Here is an 18,020-nt window from a genome sequence, read left to right as displayed (position 1 = left end):
TAAATGTTCAGATAATTAATGTTGTCTAACCAAAACAAATTACTGATCTCAAAGTATTCCAATAATTAAATAATTAATGTTTTATTTTGTGTTATTAGAATTTTCTTAATTTTATTTTAATTCAATAAATGTTCAGATAATTATTGTTTTGTGTTATTGCATTACTTTAGTGTATTTTTTTTTTTGGGGGGGGGGGTACCTAAAAGAAATTTTCGGATAGGATTTTCTCGATTTGTCTCCCCTGTTCGTAAAGGAGTTCTTAAAAAATGAAAGCAAAAAAAAAAAAAAATTGTTCAAAATAACACAAATGCCAAAACTTTATGTACATTTGATGTGAGTAACACATTTTACTGACTGAAAAAAAAAAAGTAAAAACGAAGTAAAAAATGTCATACATACAGAAAATATTTCATGAATGGCTTTCATAGTTGCATCCTTATCCTTAAATAGAATCTTGATGAAAGGATATTTCTCAAGAGTGAAGCCAGGAAACAGTTCAATGGGCAATGGGAAAAATGTGAACTGGACATAAAAGATTTCACCATCATCATCATCTAGAAGGAGAGGAGTAGAAATGAAAGATACATTATCAATTACTCGAATTAAAATCATACACCTATGCAAATAATGTTTTAGTAAATTAAAACGGTTTTTTTATATATATAAAAAAACATTATGGATAATTAGTATTTGTTGTCATTTTAATTATACTATAATGGTTGGTTGGTTGGTTTGTGCTTCCCGACCTATCAACTTTTCTAAGGTTATTGCTGATTTTATGGAAATTTTGGTGCTATTGTCCGCACCAAGTTTTGGAGGTTGGTTTATATTTTTATGAATAAGTCAATTTCTTTCAGAAAGTCAGTTATTTTGGATGGTTCTATTTTGCAATTCTGAATTTTTGAGATATTTCAATGTCTGTATTGTTTTGATTGCGGAGACAATTTTTTTCATCTCGGATGTTACTGGCACAACGTTTCGATCATTGAAACCTACGACCTTTATCGGGAGTAAAATCCATGTTTTTTTCCAAAAAAGGAAAAGGGGTTAGCTCTGTATTGTAAGAAAGTTAGAAAAAAAAAAAAAAACATGGATTTTACACCCGACGAAGATCGTAGGTTTCAATGACCAAAACGTTGTGCCAATAACACTCAAGATGGTTCTGTTTTGTTGAAGAGATCTTTAAGGTTGGACTCATGATAATATTTCTTTTGGTATGGAATAAAGTCAACACACTCTAATAATATATAATGGTTGGAATATTCGTTAAAGGGGTGAGAGGTCAGAATTCAATTTTTGGTAAAAATCATACCAAAGACTTAAAAAATAGTATTTTTGTATAGCTGTTTTTTTTTAACAAGTCACCACTTATCAAGTCTCATAGGTCACTCGAGGATAAGAATCAATGAATTTGTGAGGACAGTGAAAAAAAACAATCTAAGAATTGGTAACAATGTTTGAGACTGGTTAGAAATTAGATTAAGAAGATGGTTCAAGAAGAATTTCTTAACATTAGACTTGAAAACGACCATTCTGTAATCAGCTGGGAAACAGTCCCATGATATCATGTTCTTCATACGGATAGTTCTTGGGAAGAAGCTTTGTTTATAGAATTTCCATTTACTTTTACGTACACAGAAAGAGAAAAGAAAATTACCTACAGTTGTTGTAGCTAGACAAGTTTTTGTTACAAATGTTTTGTAGGGTGGAACCATAAATTAGAGCTCAGTCGAGCACCTGGCATGAAAATAAAGATAGAGCAGAGAAAGATTAGCAATGCCTCCTTGATAAATACTCAGCATTATATGTGGATCAGGGGTAAATGGAGCAATCAATGTAATGTGTGAATGTAAGAATGGAATAGGTTTTAAGATTTTGCTAGAGTTTTTAATATTGTCAATATATCAGGCATATTGCTACATGGATTGGAAAAGATTTTATTTTCGAGTTCATCATGTAGTATTCTTCAAAAGTTAGTCCAAGGGGTGAGCCTATCAAGGCACCAACGATTTGTATGCAAGTTTTCCGGACAGGGCCAGTGAATGGGACTTGAACAATGCAAGTTAGTAACAGTTTTTCAAGATTTTGGGGTTTTATTGCTGGAGGTTGGGTATCGTATGTTTGTAGACTTGATTTAGGATTATTTTTATAGTGTCTTTTATCAGGCCGTTAGTAAATAAGTTTTTGACGATTAGGGAGGCGATTAAGTAATTGTTAGGGGATTTTGATTTTAGTACATTTATGAAGTCAGTAGTAGATTTTATGATGTATTTATTCCATGTATAAAGTTAGCTATGTTATTGTTTTGACTATATGATATACGGTGTAGGGATTTGGGAGATTATAGGTCCTAAGGGGTATCCTTTTTTTTGGGTTTTTATCCCCCTCTCCCCGTATATAAAGCCGGGTTTGTAGTCACCTATAATTTTACTTAGTTTTATTGTTATTATTTCAGCATTATTTGTCTGATCATTTAGTTCATCTGTTTTTTTCATTTTAAAATACAAGAATATGATCAAGTAATTTATGTATCATTCTCATATTTCTCCCCATTTTTGCCCCCTTCCTCCTATAAGGTATTTTTTTTTCAATGCCTCCATTCTAGTTTACTACTTTTCAGCTTCCCTATGGCCTTAGTTTTACCTCCAATTTAATAAGGTAACTTTCTAGATCATTACCCTCCTAAATTTTCATACTTTTCAGACATTTGTTAGCCTAAATATACTCCCTCTTGATATTAGTAATCTCCTGGCTGCCTTTCTCACTTCCCTCTTATTATCCCCCTTTCTATCTCATGTATTTTAACATTTCTTACCTAAAGCTAGATATACACTTCCCTTTAACTGTAACTTAGTTCTTTCATTTCTCGGTTCCCCTCCCTATCCTCTTTATATTATCTCTTTTACCTTAATGTAACTTACCTAATGTACCTTAAGCTAGAGGTCACATTTCTTTAAAATATTTAGATATAAAGAGCATTTATATCCCCTCCCATTGATGTTTATTCTTTATTGAACTGACAAATAAATTCATATATATTTTATCTTGTCTATTATTTTCTTTGTTTTAAGCTTCATCCATTTGTTGAACTTTTTAAAAAATCCTTCATTATTTCTTTAATCCTCTATCATATATATATATATATATATATATATATATATATATATATGTGCATGCTAGCAAAAATACCCGTCGTTGACTGGGTTCAAAAACAGCCTACAAAAAATGGACTCTGATTTATGAAAGTATGATAGGTTGTGAAAAGGAAGGGTTGTAAATTTTAGTTGAATTTGGGGGTATCAAAACCAAAGCAAAATATGATGAAAGTAAAAATAAAATAGATAAACCTCATAATTTATTATACCATACCTTTTCACATTGAAACACTTATCACAATATTCTGTGGATCTATATTAAAAAACCTTGTTAAACTTTGTGACATATTTCCATTCTATGGAGGTCAGGTGCGAACGAACAACCCATAATTTTATTATACCAATTTCTTCAAACTGAAACATAATTATCAAAGTATACTTACGCAGGTAGATATGAAAAGTCTTTATTAAAGTTTGTGCCTATTCCCATTCTATGGAGGCCAGGCGCGAATGCAGACCCCACAACTTTATTATACCATCCCTATTTAAGTTAAAACATACTTATCAAAGTATTCTTATCTACATCTATATCAACCTTTTTTTTTTTAATTTAAAAATTTTTTTTTATTTCCATACTTTGTGGACCAGGTGCGTACGCAGACCTCAAAATTTTAATGAACCACCATTCTGCCAGATCAAACATACCCATTGCTGTGTCTCGATACATCTTCTATCATTATATGTAATCTGTTTTTTAAAATAGTCAACCATATAGGAGCCTATTCGTGACCACACACATACACACAGACATTCAGCTTTATATATATATATATATATATATATATATATATACATACACACACATATAGTAGTGGGCTAGCAAAGACATCAAGTGGCCTCTGATAAAGTTGTTCATCCTTAGCAAAAGTAAAAATAAAAATTTAACAGACAATTATTTCATAAATAAAAGGAGAATAAAAAAAGGAAATATATAAATAAGCTGTTTATAAGAGACAAAGCAAAGGAGGATAGTGGTAGGATTTAAATAATGGATTCTATTCAAAATTCTGTATAGATTCACACGTTAGACAAAATATACTTGAAAAAGGTTATATCTGATTGAAACGTGAAAATAACACCCAGGATGAGAATAGTAGTCGAAATAATATGAATTATCAATCTTAATCTAAAAAATTCAAAAACAAACACAAAGAAATAAATAATTACAAGCTTACACATGTGCTAGTATGACTAATTATTAGATAAAAAAGAAAAAGAAAAAAAAAAGCGAGTTGAATTTGAAAATTATTTCTTACCATTTGAAGAAACTTCTTGAATATACTCTTTTAGAATGCAAACAGTTTCCCATATATCTTCATCTGTTTCTTGCTGTAATGATGATTGTTAATTAGGAAATATTAAAAATAGTAAATAATATTTCTAGAAAATCTTGAAATAATTACGTTTTGGAATAAATAGAACTGAGCAAGTATTTTCACAAACATTTATAATAAAAGACAATTATAAACCACTGACATTTTATGCATTATAAGTGATATATTAGCAAACATTTATAGATGGTAAATATGCCAACTTATCTGTATAAAGTAACTTATTCTGCAATATATAGAATTGTACTAATATAAAAAGGAAGATACTAGAATTTAAACAAAAAGAAATATTTTATTTACACTCAATCAGAAAAATTTTAAATCATAATAAAAATCTAAAATCAGTAAATTATCAATAAATTTTGTCATAATAAAAATATGTTTATTAGATTAATTTGAATTTTCAAGAGAAAACATTAAAAAAATTTACCAAATAATCATTTTTTACAAAACTTAATATTTATTGATATAATTGGATAATTTTGCATTTTTCTTCTGTTTTATATGCAATTCATTTTATTTCTTCTGTCAAAAAATTATAATCAATATAATAATCGTTTTTTTATAATGAAAAAATTTATAAATATTTAAAATCTTAAAAAGTGCCACAAAATGCCAATTACATTTTTATTAGTTCATAAGGCCATCTGATTGAGTGTAAATAAAATATTTTTTTGATCAAATTTTAGTATCTTCCTTTTTATAGTTTAATATCAATATATAGTTTTCAGTAAAATAATTTTCTGATTAAACATTTTGTTGAACATTTTTCTGTTAAGGCAGAAATCTTTTTCAAGAAAATAAATTTAAGGCCATGTTATGCATATATACATGATACTGAATAAAAAGTGGAGTTTTAAAGTCAGGGATAAGTGAATGAGGATCAGCATTTCCACCTTTAAGACCATGTAGGTTGAAAATAAAGCTTGGTCTTCATTCTCAAGAGACAATGGAGACTATGCTTTATTCTCGTAATAATACTCTCAAGTAAGACTGGTAATATCGTGAGATATTGCTGGGGCATTTTGAATTACTGGTAATGATACTTTGATCCTGAAACCATGCCTGAACCCAGAATCATCTGATGAAAGGCGTGTTGAAAGCAATGCTGCTGTACAAGTAACAGTTATTGTATAACCATTTTATAATTAAGCTTTAGTTCAACAAAATTCAAAGTTGTTTGGTTGTTTTGTTTTACAGCATATCAACTCTTTTCGGGTTATTTAATGCCGAATCCAGTTATTATGGAAATAGTATTCATGTTGCATTCAGTTATTTTGTAGGTTTTTATTCTTTGTATCTCTTTGTATCTTCAATTGGTAGTTTGTAGTGTTTGGCTTGGTTGTTTTGTAGTGGATTTTATCGTTTTTATTCCCTGCGCTGCAGAACATGAATGAGTTTTGCAATGGGAGAGCATTAATGTTTGGTACATTTTAAGTTAGGAAACCAGTTAGGAAGTGGGGGAGATAGATAAAGGGGAAATGGGAAGGGGGGAAAGGTGGGTTGTTGTTTTTGTTATTACAGAACATAATTAAGTTTTGCAAAAGGAAGTAGAAAAACAAAAAGCATTAATGTTAGGTGCATTTCGTCTCAGGAAGCCAATATCTTCAGTAGCCTGATCTGGTAACACCAGATCAAAGTTGTAGAATTTGATACAAAGATTATTTTAAGTGAATAGAGTTTTGTTTATTCTTTCCGAGTAATTAACTGAAGTATAGTTATTGTTCGTTAATTATTCTTGTTAGATGAATTTTGCTATATAGACGAGGAGGGGATACGAAATTCCAATCTGACGTTTGGTTTTGTTATTTCCTCTATTTTCACAGTGGGCAGATTGATATTATTTACTTGAAACATAAGTACTTTCCGGTAAATAAGCTTTAATTCGAATGTATTTAAAGGAGTTCTTTCAAAAAAGATTTCTATCATTTTTTAGGTTGATAAACATTTTGATTATCTTTGGGGACTATTTAGGTTTACAGAATCTTTTTTGAACAATCACATCACTACTTATCAAGGCCTATAGACCCATTCAAAGATAAGGGTTATTGAGTTTGATGGATAGACAATGGAACACTGAAGCGATTAATAATGATCGTTGCAACTGGTCAGAAAGTAACAATTTAAGAGGACGATTCAACACGGTATTGCTTACATTGGTTTGAAAATGGTAATCAGCTGGGAAGATATGCATTGGTACTGTATTCCACAAAAAGGGCAATTCTATGAACGAAAATTTATTCATGAAAGTACTGCTTAGTTTTAGGTACACAGAAGGAGAAAGGTGATTTATTGACAGTGGTTGTAGGTAGACGAGTTTTTATTGTGAATGTTTTAAAAGTAGGAAGAGAGGGCATATACTGGAGCTAAGTCGAGCATCTGCATGGAAATAATGATAGAGCAGAAAAAGTCTGGCAATGTCTCTCTGTGAGAAAGATACAAATATCATTGTTTTCTTTATACAACATCCTGCCTTTATAGCTTTCGAAAGGTTTTAAACTTGTAGCAATGTATGAGTGTGAGGGAGTTGAGAATAGTGATTTGTTCTCTCTTAAAGGAAGGCTAATAAAATCTAATATCTTGTATTGGCTTGTACTGATTCTAGCTCTACTGATTGAATGTTGAAATTTTTCCTTAAATGCTTGGCAAAAAAGTGAATTTGCTCATATGACTGCTAATTTTGCTTTTATCTAGGAAGGTCTCTTTGTATGAAAATGTAATACTAGACTTATTGAAATAGTTCTATTTACAATGCCTTCCCATGGGACAGAGTTAGACACCAGAGTCGTTTTTTAACGTGGAGAAAAGAAACAAAAATAAAAATTGTCTCAGTCGTGAAGGATTCCTCCTCCACTGAGAGAGGACAAGAAATTGAAGTGCAGCATCTGCAGAACAGATACTACACTTTGAGGTATCAAATCTTTTATTCACATGAAAATATATAAAATACAAAAAACAAATGAACAAAAAATTTAGGTACAAGGCTAACTTTAAAAAGGGGGGGGCTGGCGAGGTTGGTTGGTCAATCTCATCTTCTTGGAACTTAAAAAAGATTTCTCGTAGCTAGCATCTTTTATCATGTTTACCCTTTCATAATGTAGGTGGGTGGGGGGTTGTTCCTACTTAAACCCATTTTTTAAAACATTTTTTATTTACATGAAAATACAAAAAAGATCTTGGCCCTCGAGGCCAAGAACTTATTAAAATAGTTCTATCTCGATTGTGTCTTGTAAGAAATTGCAGTTATTTAAATAAAACCGTTTCTTTTTGACTTCTGTGTTTTTATTTAGTGTAAGTCTTGTCTGTGTATACTAAGGAAAAATCCCTTCTAATTAATACTTATGTAATTCGAGTTTAATTTTAAAACTCTACATAAAATGTCTTTACTCTGAAATATGTTTTAAAAGTTTACATTAAAAAAGTTTTTACTTTTAAACGTTTTTTTTTGTAAATAAAAAATATATATTTTTGCATTATAGAAATTACAAAACCAAATAATGTGTTTTTTTTTCTTTTTCTTCAAAATAAATAATTTATTTATCTTAAAGAATAAACAAACTTTCTACTTTGAAAAAAGTCTACATCAGGTTCTGACATATATATTTTTTGTAAATCATCTTTCCCGTTGGAGATATGAAAAACCATTGTAGATAGTAGTCTGTGGAGGTGCTAGTCACGTGGCTGCATGGTATAATATAAGAATTATAAAAGAATAAGTATTGACACTTTGAAAACATTTTTTCATATTAGAATTATATTATATGAATTAGAAAACCAAATAATGAGGTGTTATTTTTCTCCAAAATAAATTATTTATCTTAAAGAATAATAATAATAAAAAACAACTTTTGACTATAAACTATTATCCATGAGGGATTTTATATCTCCAACAGGAAAAATGATTAAAATTAAAAAATAATCAAAATTAAATAAAATAATGTCAGAACCTGATGAAAAGTTTTTTAAAAGTCAAAAACCTGTTTATATTTAAGATAAATAAATAATTTTGGAGAAGAAAAAAAAAAAAAAAACATACACACACACATCGTTATTTGGCTTTAATTTCTATATTATTCAAATATGAAACAATATTTTCAAAGTGCCAATATTTTTCTTATATGTATAAGTGACCTCCTCTGTATGTATGCAAAACGGTCTCTGCCAAACTCCTCAGTCAATTTTTGGCCTACATACTTGAAACTTGATATATAGGTGATTCAGACCCGTGAAATATGGAGAGTAGATAATACAGTGGATGTGTTATCGGCAGCTCCAGTAACTCTCGCTTCTCCTATTTTGTCATTCAGTCCTCATTCAATGAGTGATGTTTCTGACAAAGGGTGAAGAAAAAGCTGCTTAAAGGTCGGTATTACTTGGTGACCAGTAGTCTGAGATGTCGGATATTTTTCTGTCTTTGTCTGTCCTTGTTGCCATGTCACTAGTAAGGGTGCTGGAGGTAAACGTTTTGTCTGGGCTGACGTTATCCGCCTGATAGTCAGGGACCCGAACCTTGGATTAACCACTAAGGAGGCTGTCCTATCAGCAGGCGCAAAGTACTGGGACTGCTGTATTGCCATTTGGTGAGTGGATCTGGACCATGCAGTGGTCTCTGGTGGGGCCTCTCGATGCCATACTAGTGGGTAATTGTTACGGCTTTACCTTTTCGTGTGCTACAAATAAAAAAAAATCTTCCTGTCTTTTTCTCTCTTACTTTCCCTCTCTGTACTGCTCTAACCAAGTATGCCGACCTATTCCACAAATCCCCAAACCTCAACATGAAATATCTCCAGAATAAAAACTCGATTAAACCTAGAACCCCATCTTCCAGCGTAGACCCCTACTACCAGGTCTCCTTCTCCAATATCAGGGGTCTACGTTCCAACCTTCCAGAGGTTGAAACCCAATTACAGGAGACGAAACCGGACATATTATTTCTATGTGAAACTGGAATAGGGCCGACCACTTCCCTAGATGAGTTCATAATGCATGGATACTCCAATTTAACAGCTAAATCTGACTCCCAAGATCGCCATGGGCATGGAATATGTGCCTACATTAAGGATGGCTTCCCATGTGGCAGGGATATCTCTAGAGAAGATCCTAATTTACCCTATATGTGCTTCAGGGTTGCACTTGCTAACACCACTGCATTTATATTTGCCCTCTATAGGCCCCACAACAGCGGAGTTACTATCTTTAAGAGCATATCTGAGAAAATAGACCACATACTGTCTTCACATCCCTCGGCTAACATCCACATCTGTGGTGACTTCAACGTCCATAACGTGGAATGGCTGACCCATTCAAATAAGACAGATGATGAGGGGAGGTTTTGTCATGATTTTGCCATTGCTTATGACCTCACTCAGATTGTTCGCGAACCCACCCGTGTGCCCGATACACCCAATCAATATGCAAGCCTCTTAGACCTTTTTCTTTCAACTTCCCCTGAGCTATGTTCATGTACCGTTCATTCTCCTTTAGGATCCTCCGACCACTCCGTCGTATCAGTTAAGATAAAAACAAAATGTAAGAAGCCATCAGACGTACCCCTCCACCGTACTGTATACCGATACTCTATGGCTGACTGGGATAGCTTCCGTACATTCATATCTGATTTACCTCTGCACTCCATGTTTAAAAAGGAAGTATCCTCTATAGTATCAGATCTGACCGAATGGTTAATTGTAGGCATAGACCAATTCATACCATCAAAAAAATTCCAACAAAAACCTAACAGCCAGCCATGGTTCTCCCCAGAATGTGCTGCTGCCATCGCGCACAGAAATCACTTTTTCCATAACTACCAACGTAATAGATGCACTGAGACTAAAGCTGCTTTCAGGACTGCCAGCAACCACTGTAAAAGAGTAATAAAAAATGCAAGAGAGCTATATGCCCAGTCTGTTAAATCCAAGGTAGCTGATCAACGGCTTGGTTCCCACCAGTTTTGGCAAATAACAAATAGGATCCTGAACAGAAGTGTGCGTTCTATCCCAACCATTATCAATGGACCAGAGGTTATCTCATCAGCGTCAGACAAGGCCAAACTATTTGCAAAGAACTTTGCAGCTAATTCTACCCTATGCGACGAAGGCCATCAACTCCCCATATTTCCTCCTATAACACAGAACAAGCTAGGTAATATACAAATATCCGTGCATGAGGTCGCCAAGCTAATAAAAAACCTAGATTCCAGTAAAGCAACTGGCCCTGATGGCATCCCAATTATAGTGTTAAAAAAGCTTCAACCAGAACTTGCTCCCATACTTACGAAACTATTTAAGCGCTGCCTTAAGGAGAAGTGCTTTCCGACCCCCTGGAAGACCTCATCAGTTTGCCCTGTATTTAAGAACTCAGGTGATAAGTCATCTCCCTCTCAATACAGACCAATAAGTCTTCTCTGTGTTATGAGTAAGTTACTGGAATCAATATTAAATAGAGAAATAGTCAACCACCTCAGCAGAAACAACCTTCTTAGTGACACACAATATGGTTTCCGCTCTGCAAGATCTACCGCAGATGTGCTGACGGTTATATCCCACAGGATTAGTGAATCTCTTGACAAAGGCTTCCTTTCTAGGGCAATTGCTCTTGACATATCAAAGGCCTTTGACAAAGTATGGCATAAGGGTCTACTTCACAAGATTTCCAGCTACGGTATAACTGGAAATGTTTTCTCAATCATTAAATCATTTCTCTCCGATAGGCTCATAAGAGTAGTGGTAGATGGACAAAAATCGGAGGCCTGCAATATAAATGCTGGAGTCCCTCAGGGGTCAATCCTCGGCCCAACTCTCTTCCTGATCTACATCAATGACCTCCCTAAACACATACTTAAATCATTCGTTGACATCTATGCTGATGACACGACCATCTACGGCAACACATCAAAGGCTGTAAATGACGAAGTTCTCTCGGATTCTCTCTCCTCTGATCTCGAGCGCGTGGTTCAGTGGGGGAAGATGTGGCTAGTTACCTTTAATGCATCTAAAACCAAACTCCTATCCTTACATCATCAACGCTCTGATCCCCAGCTGGCATCAATTGTGATGGATGGCTCTCGTCTGGGTGAGGCCCCGTGTTTTGACAAGCTTTTGGGTTTGACCTTTACTCCTGATCTGAAATGGAACACGTACATCAAGTCTGTTGCCAAGGTCGCAGGAAAGATGGTGGGATCCTTCTACCGCTCCAGAAGATATCTCACTACTGATGCAATTCTCTATCTATATAAAAGCCAAGTACGTCCAAGGATGGAATACTGTTGCCATATCTGGGCAGGAGCTGCCAAAAACAGCCTATCATGCCTTGACAGAGTACAAAATAGACTTCGTAGTTTAGTGGGGGATGCCCTTTTCTCTACCCTGCAACCCCTCTCCCACAGAAGAGACGTTGCGAGCCTATCCTTGTTTTATCGTTATTTTCATGGCAGGTGCTCGTCTGAACTCCAATCCCTGGTCCCCCCTCGCCAAACTTTCACGAAAAACACCCGTCTAGCTGAATCCACTGTGAAAAATTTCCCCCACTCTATATCTGTGCCTAAATCAAAACGCGGATTTCATGAGCAAAGCTTCTTTCTTAGAACTGCACGCCTGTGGAACTCTGTTCCGTCTGCCTGCTTCCCTCCGGACTACAACTTGGATGTCTTCAAGTCTAATGTTAACAAATTCCTAATGAACCGCCCCCCTAATTAAACACTTCATAAAATCTCCTCACTAACGTGATGTACTTGCAATAACCCTTATCCCTGAGTGGCTTCCGGGCCTTGATAAGTGGTGATCACTGTGTAAAAAAAAAAAAAAAAAAAAAAACAAATTCGATTTGTTTTTTTAGCAAATAAAAATAGCTGCTAAAGGGTTAAAATTGGAACTTGGCAGGCATAAGTTGACTAAAAATTGTATTTTCTATGTATGAGCAAATATACATTTATATGCTTAATGTTATTTTTAAAGTTTTAATATGCATATGGACTTAGCTCAGATTGCAACAAATAATGCTGGAGAGCTATGTTTTTGTTTCGATTTTATCTGATGGCACCCAAGTCATATATATAAATATTTTTTTAACTTTTGAAATCACTACTATATATTGGGCTCAATAGAGTATTGGCTCTAATAAGTATGAAATCTGCATAAATTAAAATATCATATTTAAGCATATTTTATGACTGAGTAACACCGGGCGGCATGCAAGTTATATATATTTAAAAAATAAAAATTGTTTTAATATCTTATGTAAACTTAAAAAAAAAAAAAAAAAAAATAATTCAACGTAAAGACAAGAAATATACATTTTTATTAAAAGATATTAAAAAAACATTTCAATGTAAAGATTATTTTTGATGTAAACTTTTAAAATATATTTTTATTATTATATAAAACCATTCTGAAGAAAAAACAGTTCAAAGTATAGACTAAAACAAAATGTCTTGATAACATTTTATTTAAAATAAAACCATTCTGTAAATATGAGATTCATTCCAAAAGTAAAGCTTTTTTTTTTTTTTAAACTGAAAAAGTTGAAAAGATACGAAGACGGAAATGGCATTATTAAAACCAGCAATGTTTTGTGCTCCAGAATTTTTCTGCATTGTCACCATCATTCTCAATGCACTTTTGCCAAGAATTCAAAGATGCATCTCTGTTTCTGACGCATGTCCATGGCAAGGGATGCTTTCTTGGAGTCTCATAACGTCAATATTTGCAACAGAGAAATGAAACTTTCAATTTATGAATGCATATCACCATAACAATGCAATTTGCAATCCCCTATAGTCCATTTGGATGGAATAAAATATAGGAGGCATTACTTTTGGATATCCAAGTGGAAGGGTCTGTTTGTATGAAAATGTAATTTATTTTTTATGTTACAATATATATCAATCCTATAGACTTATTGAAAAAGCTCCATATCGGTTTTATCTTGTACAAAAATGCTTATAGCAAAGTAATGGAAGAATTTTGATTAGAATCTCTATCACTTTTCTACAATTATATAAAAATCACCTTTTGTGTGCATGTGTGAATTCCTTCTTTAAATTCCGAAATGACTGAGCCTATCTTTTTCAAATTTCACGCAAAGCTAATTTATATGTCTGGCAGTGTTCTTAGACGTGTTTTGTACATAAATTCATCTGATAAATATCGAAAAGCGAAAAAAAAAAAATCCAATCTTAAAAATAGTTTTTCTCTCTTATAGATAAAAAAAAAAAGAATAATTTTTACAGGGGAATATTTTATGTTACACCGGTCAAAGGAGATAAAATTTCAAATCATTTCTTCTTAAAAAGAAAAAAAAAAACAAATCTGGATATATAGCTTCGTGGTAGAGCATTCAATTTCAGATTCAATGATCCCTTGTTCAAGCCTGGTTGTACTTCACCATTTTATTTTAATTTTTTCTTAAGGAATTCAATTCATAAAAGAAAGAGGTACCATTTAAAATCACAGCAAATCATTTTTTTGTTTGCATATTTTAAAACTAAACATTAATCAGAAGTGATTTTTCCAGAGCATTCATCGTCAAACCCAAATATCAGCTGACGTGATATTGTAAACAAACACAGATGGAATTTGATGAATGACAATATCATTATTATTTATTAATTTTTTTTGCGAATTAGTCCACCAGTCAAATTATTCCTTCTAATATATAATAATAAATAGAGGATTGATTCTATAATAATACATACGCAATCTGCATAAATTAAAATATCATGTTTAAGCGTATTGTACAATCAGGCAACGCCAGGCTGCCAGCTAGTATATTAATAAACCAAAAGTATTGAAATGAAAACAAAAATATCTTTGAATTATTCTTAAAATAAAGCCAAAGTAAATATTTGTGAAAAACTTACAGGATCTTCACTGTCAACAATCTGACTGCAGTAGAAAGAAATACGCTTGCTACTTGCATTAAAGTCAATCCAGAACTCTTTGTAATTGTCATCTTTGGGTTTTTGAAGCTAAACAAAAAAATAGATTAAATGAAAGGAATTTTATTAATTAAATAATTAAAGTAGGAATTCAAATTTAAAGATATAAAAACGGTTCAGGCACCAATCAAAATGTAGATATTTTTAAAAATAAACATTTATTTAAAATTCAAACATTCAAACCATATGTCTTCATCAGGAAATAGAGACAATGTATATTTTATTTCTCTGTAGCATGTTGTTATTAAACTGTACAAAGTTTTTTGTTGTTATTGAAGTTTGAGTTTATTTTACATACATGTCCGAGCCAGTGGCTTAGTGCCTTTTATCCTCTGCCCCCCAAATCAACAGAGATTAGAGAATTCCTGTAATAACTTGGTCCATGATGATTGTGGTATAATGCTAGTTCTATGCAGTTCTAGGAGGTCCACCTTCCCAGGCTTTGCCTTTTTACTTTGAGAAGGGGTTAGTTTATTGCTAATCGCCTGAGGCACCCTTATTAACGAATGTCGACAGGGCTACCCAGGTATTTTTTGCAGGTCAGAGTGCCCCTCCTTAGCAGTGCTGACTTCTCAATCCCACTTTCCGACCCTAGTATTGGAGTACTTGCAATGGGAAAGAACTAAATTTCCTTAATTACCAAAACAGATGAGAGTTTGAAAACATTAAAATGGTATTTGAAAGATTGAACAAAGCCTTCCTTCCACCTACCCACACGCATGTTAAGAATGCTTTTCTCAATTTGTACAGCTATGTTAAAATGTACTAGTGATAAGTATTTTTAGACAAAAACATAAATATACATATAAAAACATTTGATTCTTTATAAACAAAAAATACTAAATTTCCAATTATAAAATTCATATTTTTGGATAAAAAATACATTTTCTTTATTAAATATGCATGTAAAAACATTTATTAAAGTAATTTTGTACAAAAACATTTATTAAGTAATTTTATACAAAAACATTTTGTTATTAAATATGTAAGTAAAAAATGCATTTACTTTAAATATTTATAAAAAAGAAAAGATTCTATTTATAAGAAATATATCTGTAATAAAAATAAAAGTCTAAATTTCCAATGAAAAAGAAAATCAGTTTGACAGTTGACATGTTGTTTCCAACAAATGCGTAGGGTGCATGCGTGTGGGTTTGCCATTGAACAATTGATAAAACAAAGTCTTATTACATACATGCACAGTCGCTGATCTTTCTTTTGTTTTGTCTAAGGAAGCAACTCTCGACACCCCTCCTGCTTTAATCACACAAGCTACACTGGCTATATTTATATAAGTAAGTACAACCATTATAAGTAATAAGTAGATACAAACATTATATACGATTTCTCCCACTCTATCTGTGCCTAAATCTAAACGGATTCCATAAACAAAGCTTTTTTTCCAGAACTGCCTGCCTGTGGAACACTGTTCTGGCTGGCTTGCTACAACATGGTAGCCTTCAAATCTGATGTAAACAAGCTCTTTTTGGGCTGTCCCTATAAATGATCAAATTGTACCCAGTTTACACCATTAACAATTACTACAAAACCACCTTACATTCATTAACCATTATTCTCAAGTGGCCTTCTGGCCTTGATAAGTGGTGACTCCCAAGTAAAATTTCCGTTTGTCACCAGGTTATCCTGATATGTACTTAATGTAACCCTAATCTGAAATTCGTACTAGTTAACATAATCTTTAGTTACTGGCATAGGATCCCAATATATAACTATTTGAATAAAATAGAGACATTTCTACAGATAGACATTACTTTTTTGGTAATTGTAGATACAAATTGTAAATGCATACTTAAAAAAGCATGCTTATTTAAAACATGATGCAAATCTATTTTATCTTTATATTTGTTGAATGTTTTTCTTTATCATTTATTGGTTGAGAAATGCTGCCATAAAGTATATAAATCTTTAAACTCCATGTTAAAAAGAAAGAAAAAAGACCATATAGTCACATAAAAATTTAAAATATGTCTTTTAGTTATTTAATGGCAATATGTGAACAGACTTTTCTTTATATTGCATCTTTGTTCACATTGATGTTTTAAAGTTTGAATAAACTAACATTTGAAATCTGCTTGCAGATTGTCAGATTTCTAGACTCTGGCTTATTTAGTTGATCCCTGAACTGATTACATTTGATCATATTCCTAGTTTTATTAGTTTTATAACTATGCAAATACCCTCAACATAAATACCCTCTCTCCAACTAGCCCGACAACCAGTACCCCCCCCCCCCTCACTGTAGAGATCCCTGGATGCCAGAAAGCCTTTTACTCTATAGAGTTTTGAACTGCTAGACTTTGGAATTCCCTTCTGGTCTCTGAGTGTAGTGACATGCAGAAGTTTAAGTGTAATACAAACATCTCACTGCTTAACTCCCCCACATAGTCTCTTTGTAGATATGATTCAAAATAGTAGTCCTTTACGGCCAAGTTGTACTATGCCTTGTTTGAGGTGAATAAGAGTACAAACAAAAAATGTTTTGATTGATATGCATCATAGATTTCTGTATACTAAAGAACACAAATTAGTCAAAATGTATAAACAGATACAAAAATGAAAACTAAAATCTACACAACTCATTAAATGAACAACTTTTTAAAAATTAATTTTCAATGCTCCCTCACTCTCAACGATAATACCCTTGATCTACTCGACTAGCAGCAAAATCACACCTCTTCACTATGGATATCCCTAGATGTTAAAAAATTTGCTACTCCGATAGCTCTTTCCTCAGTCTGCTTTTCTTTAGAATCCCTTACTGCTCTCTCGACCATACCAACATGCAGAAATTTAAATGTAATATGAACACACCTTGTTGTCCAACTCCCCACCTGAGCTGCCTCCTGTGAATCTGGTCTATCACATATATCTTTACACTTCAGTAACAATATGCTTTGTTTGTGGTGAATAATAATTATATTAAAAAAAAAAAAATCCATGAATAAATTGATATAACTTACCTCTAAGTTTCCAAGTGTAACACCAAAACAAGGAATTGAAAACACTCTGAAAGATACAAAAAATATAAACGTTTATTTTTTCATTTAGTGACAAAGTTAATAACACACTTAGAAAAACAAATGTCATTGCTGGAGAAATATTTTGTTATGATTACAATAAAAATATGGAATTCAAAACATGAATAATTGAATCAAAAATGATTATATAACACATAACCGAGATATTTTAGTGACAAAGAACAAGTATTAAAAAAAATATATTTCTATTAACAAAAATCTAATTTTGGATTTTAAGTTTTCAATAAAAACTAGTTGAAGTACCTGTCTATGCGGGACAAGAGTTAAACTATAATCTTAAAACTTGTATCACTTATGTCTTCATAGTTTTACAAAACTTGTTATAGCCGTGATTAGAGCATTAATATAAAATAATGGGAACCATGGAAATTCCAGAGTGCTTTTTACATTAATCTGAATAATTTACTCTTAATAATGATATTTTTCTAAAATAAATCTCTATCATGATCAATACTATTAACAAAAACAGAAAAAAAAACTTCCATTAAAAAAACTGTCAATGTCATTTAAATATTCTTTAAATAAATAAATAAAACGAACA

The 18,020-nt window shown here is 32.4% G+C and overlaps 1 protein-coding gene across 1 annotated transcript in view; it reads right to left on the bottom strand.

Annotated features, from left to right (window-relative positions):
- The window catches only part of LOC145296767 (uncharacterized), a 242,404-nt gene that overhangs the window by 114,837 nt on the left and 109,547 nt on the right, over positions 1–18,020 (bottom strand). The window contains exons 12-15 of the mRNA XM_080142821.1: positions 17,402–17,447; positions 14,343–14,450; positions 4,412–4,484; positions 400–554 (exon numbers count right to left, since the gene is read on the bottom strand). Of these exons, the coding sequence (XP_079998947.1) occupies positions 400–554; positions 4,412–4,484; positions 14,343–14,450; positions 17,402–17,447 (382 nt within the window). The remainder of the gene's footprint in view (positions 1–399; positions 555–4,411; positions 4,485–14,342; positions 14,451–17,401; positions 17,448–18,020) is intronic.

Source organism: Euprymna scolopes, chromosome 17, assembly GCF_053919585.1.
Source record: "Euprymna scolopes isolate OS-2025 chromosome 17, ASM5391958v1, whole genome shotgun sequence".
Lineage (NCBI taxonomy): Eukaryota > Metazoa > Mollusca > Cephalopoda > Sepiida > Sepiolidae > Euprymna > Euprymna scolopes.
Note: the sequence above shows the minus strand (reverse complement) of the source record. Positions and strands in the feature narration are given on the sequence as shown.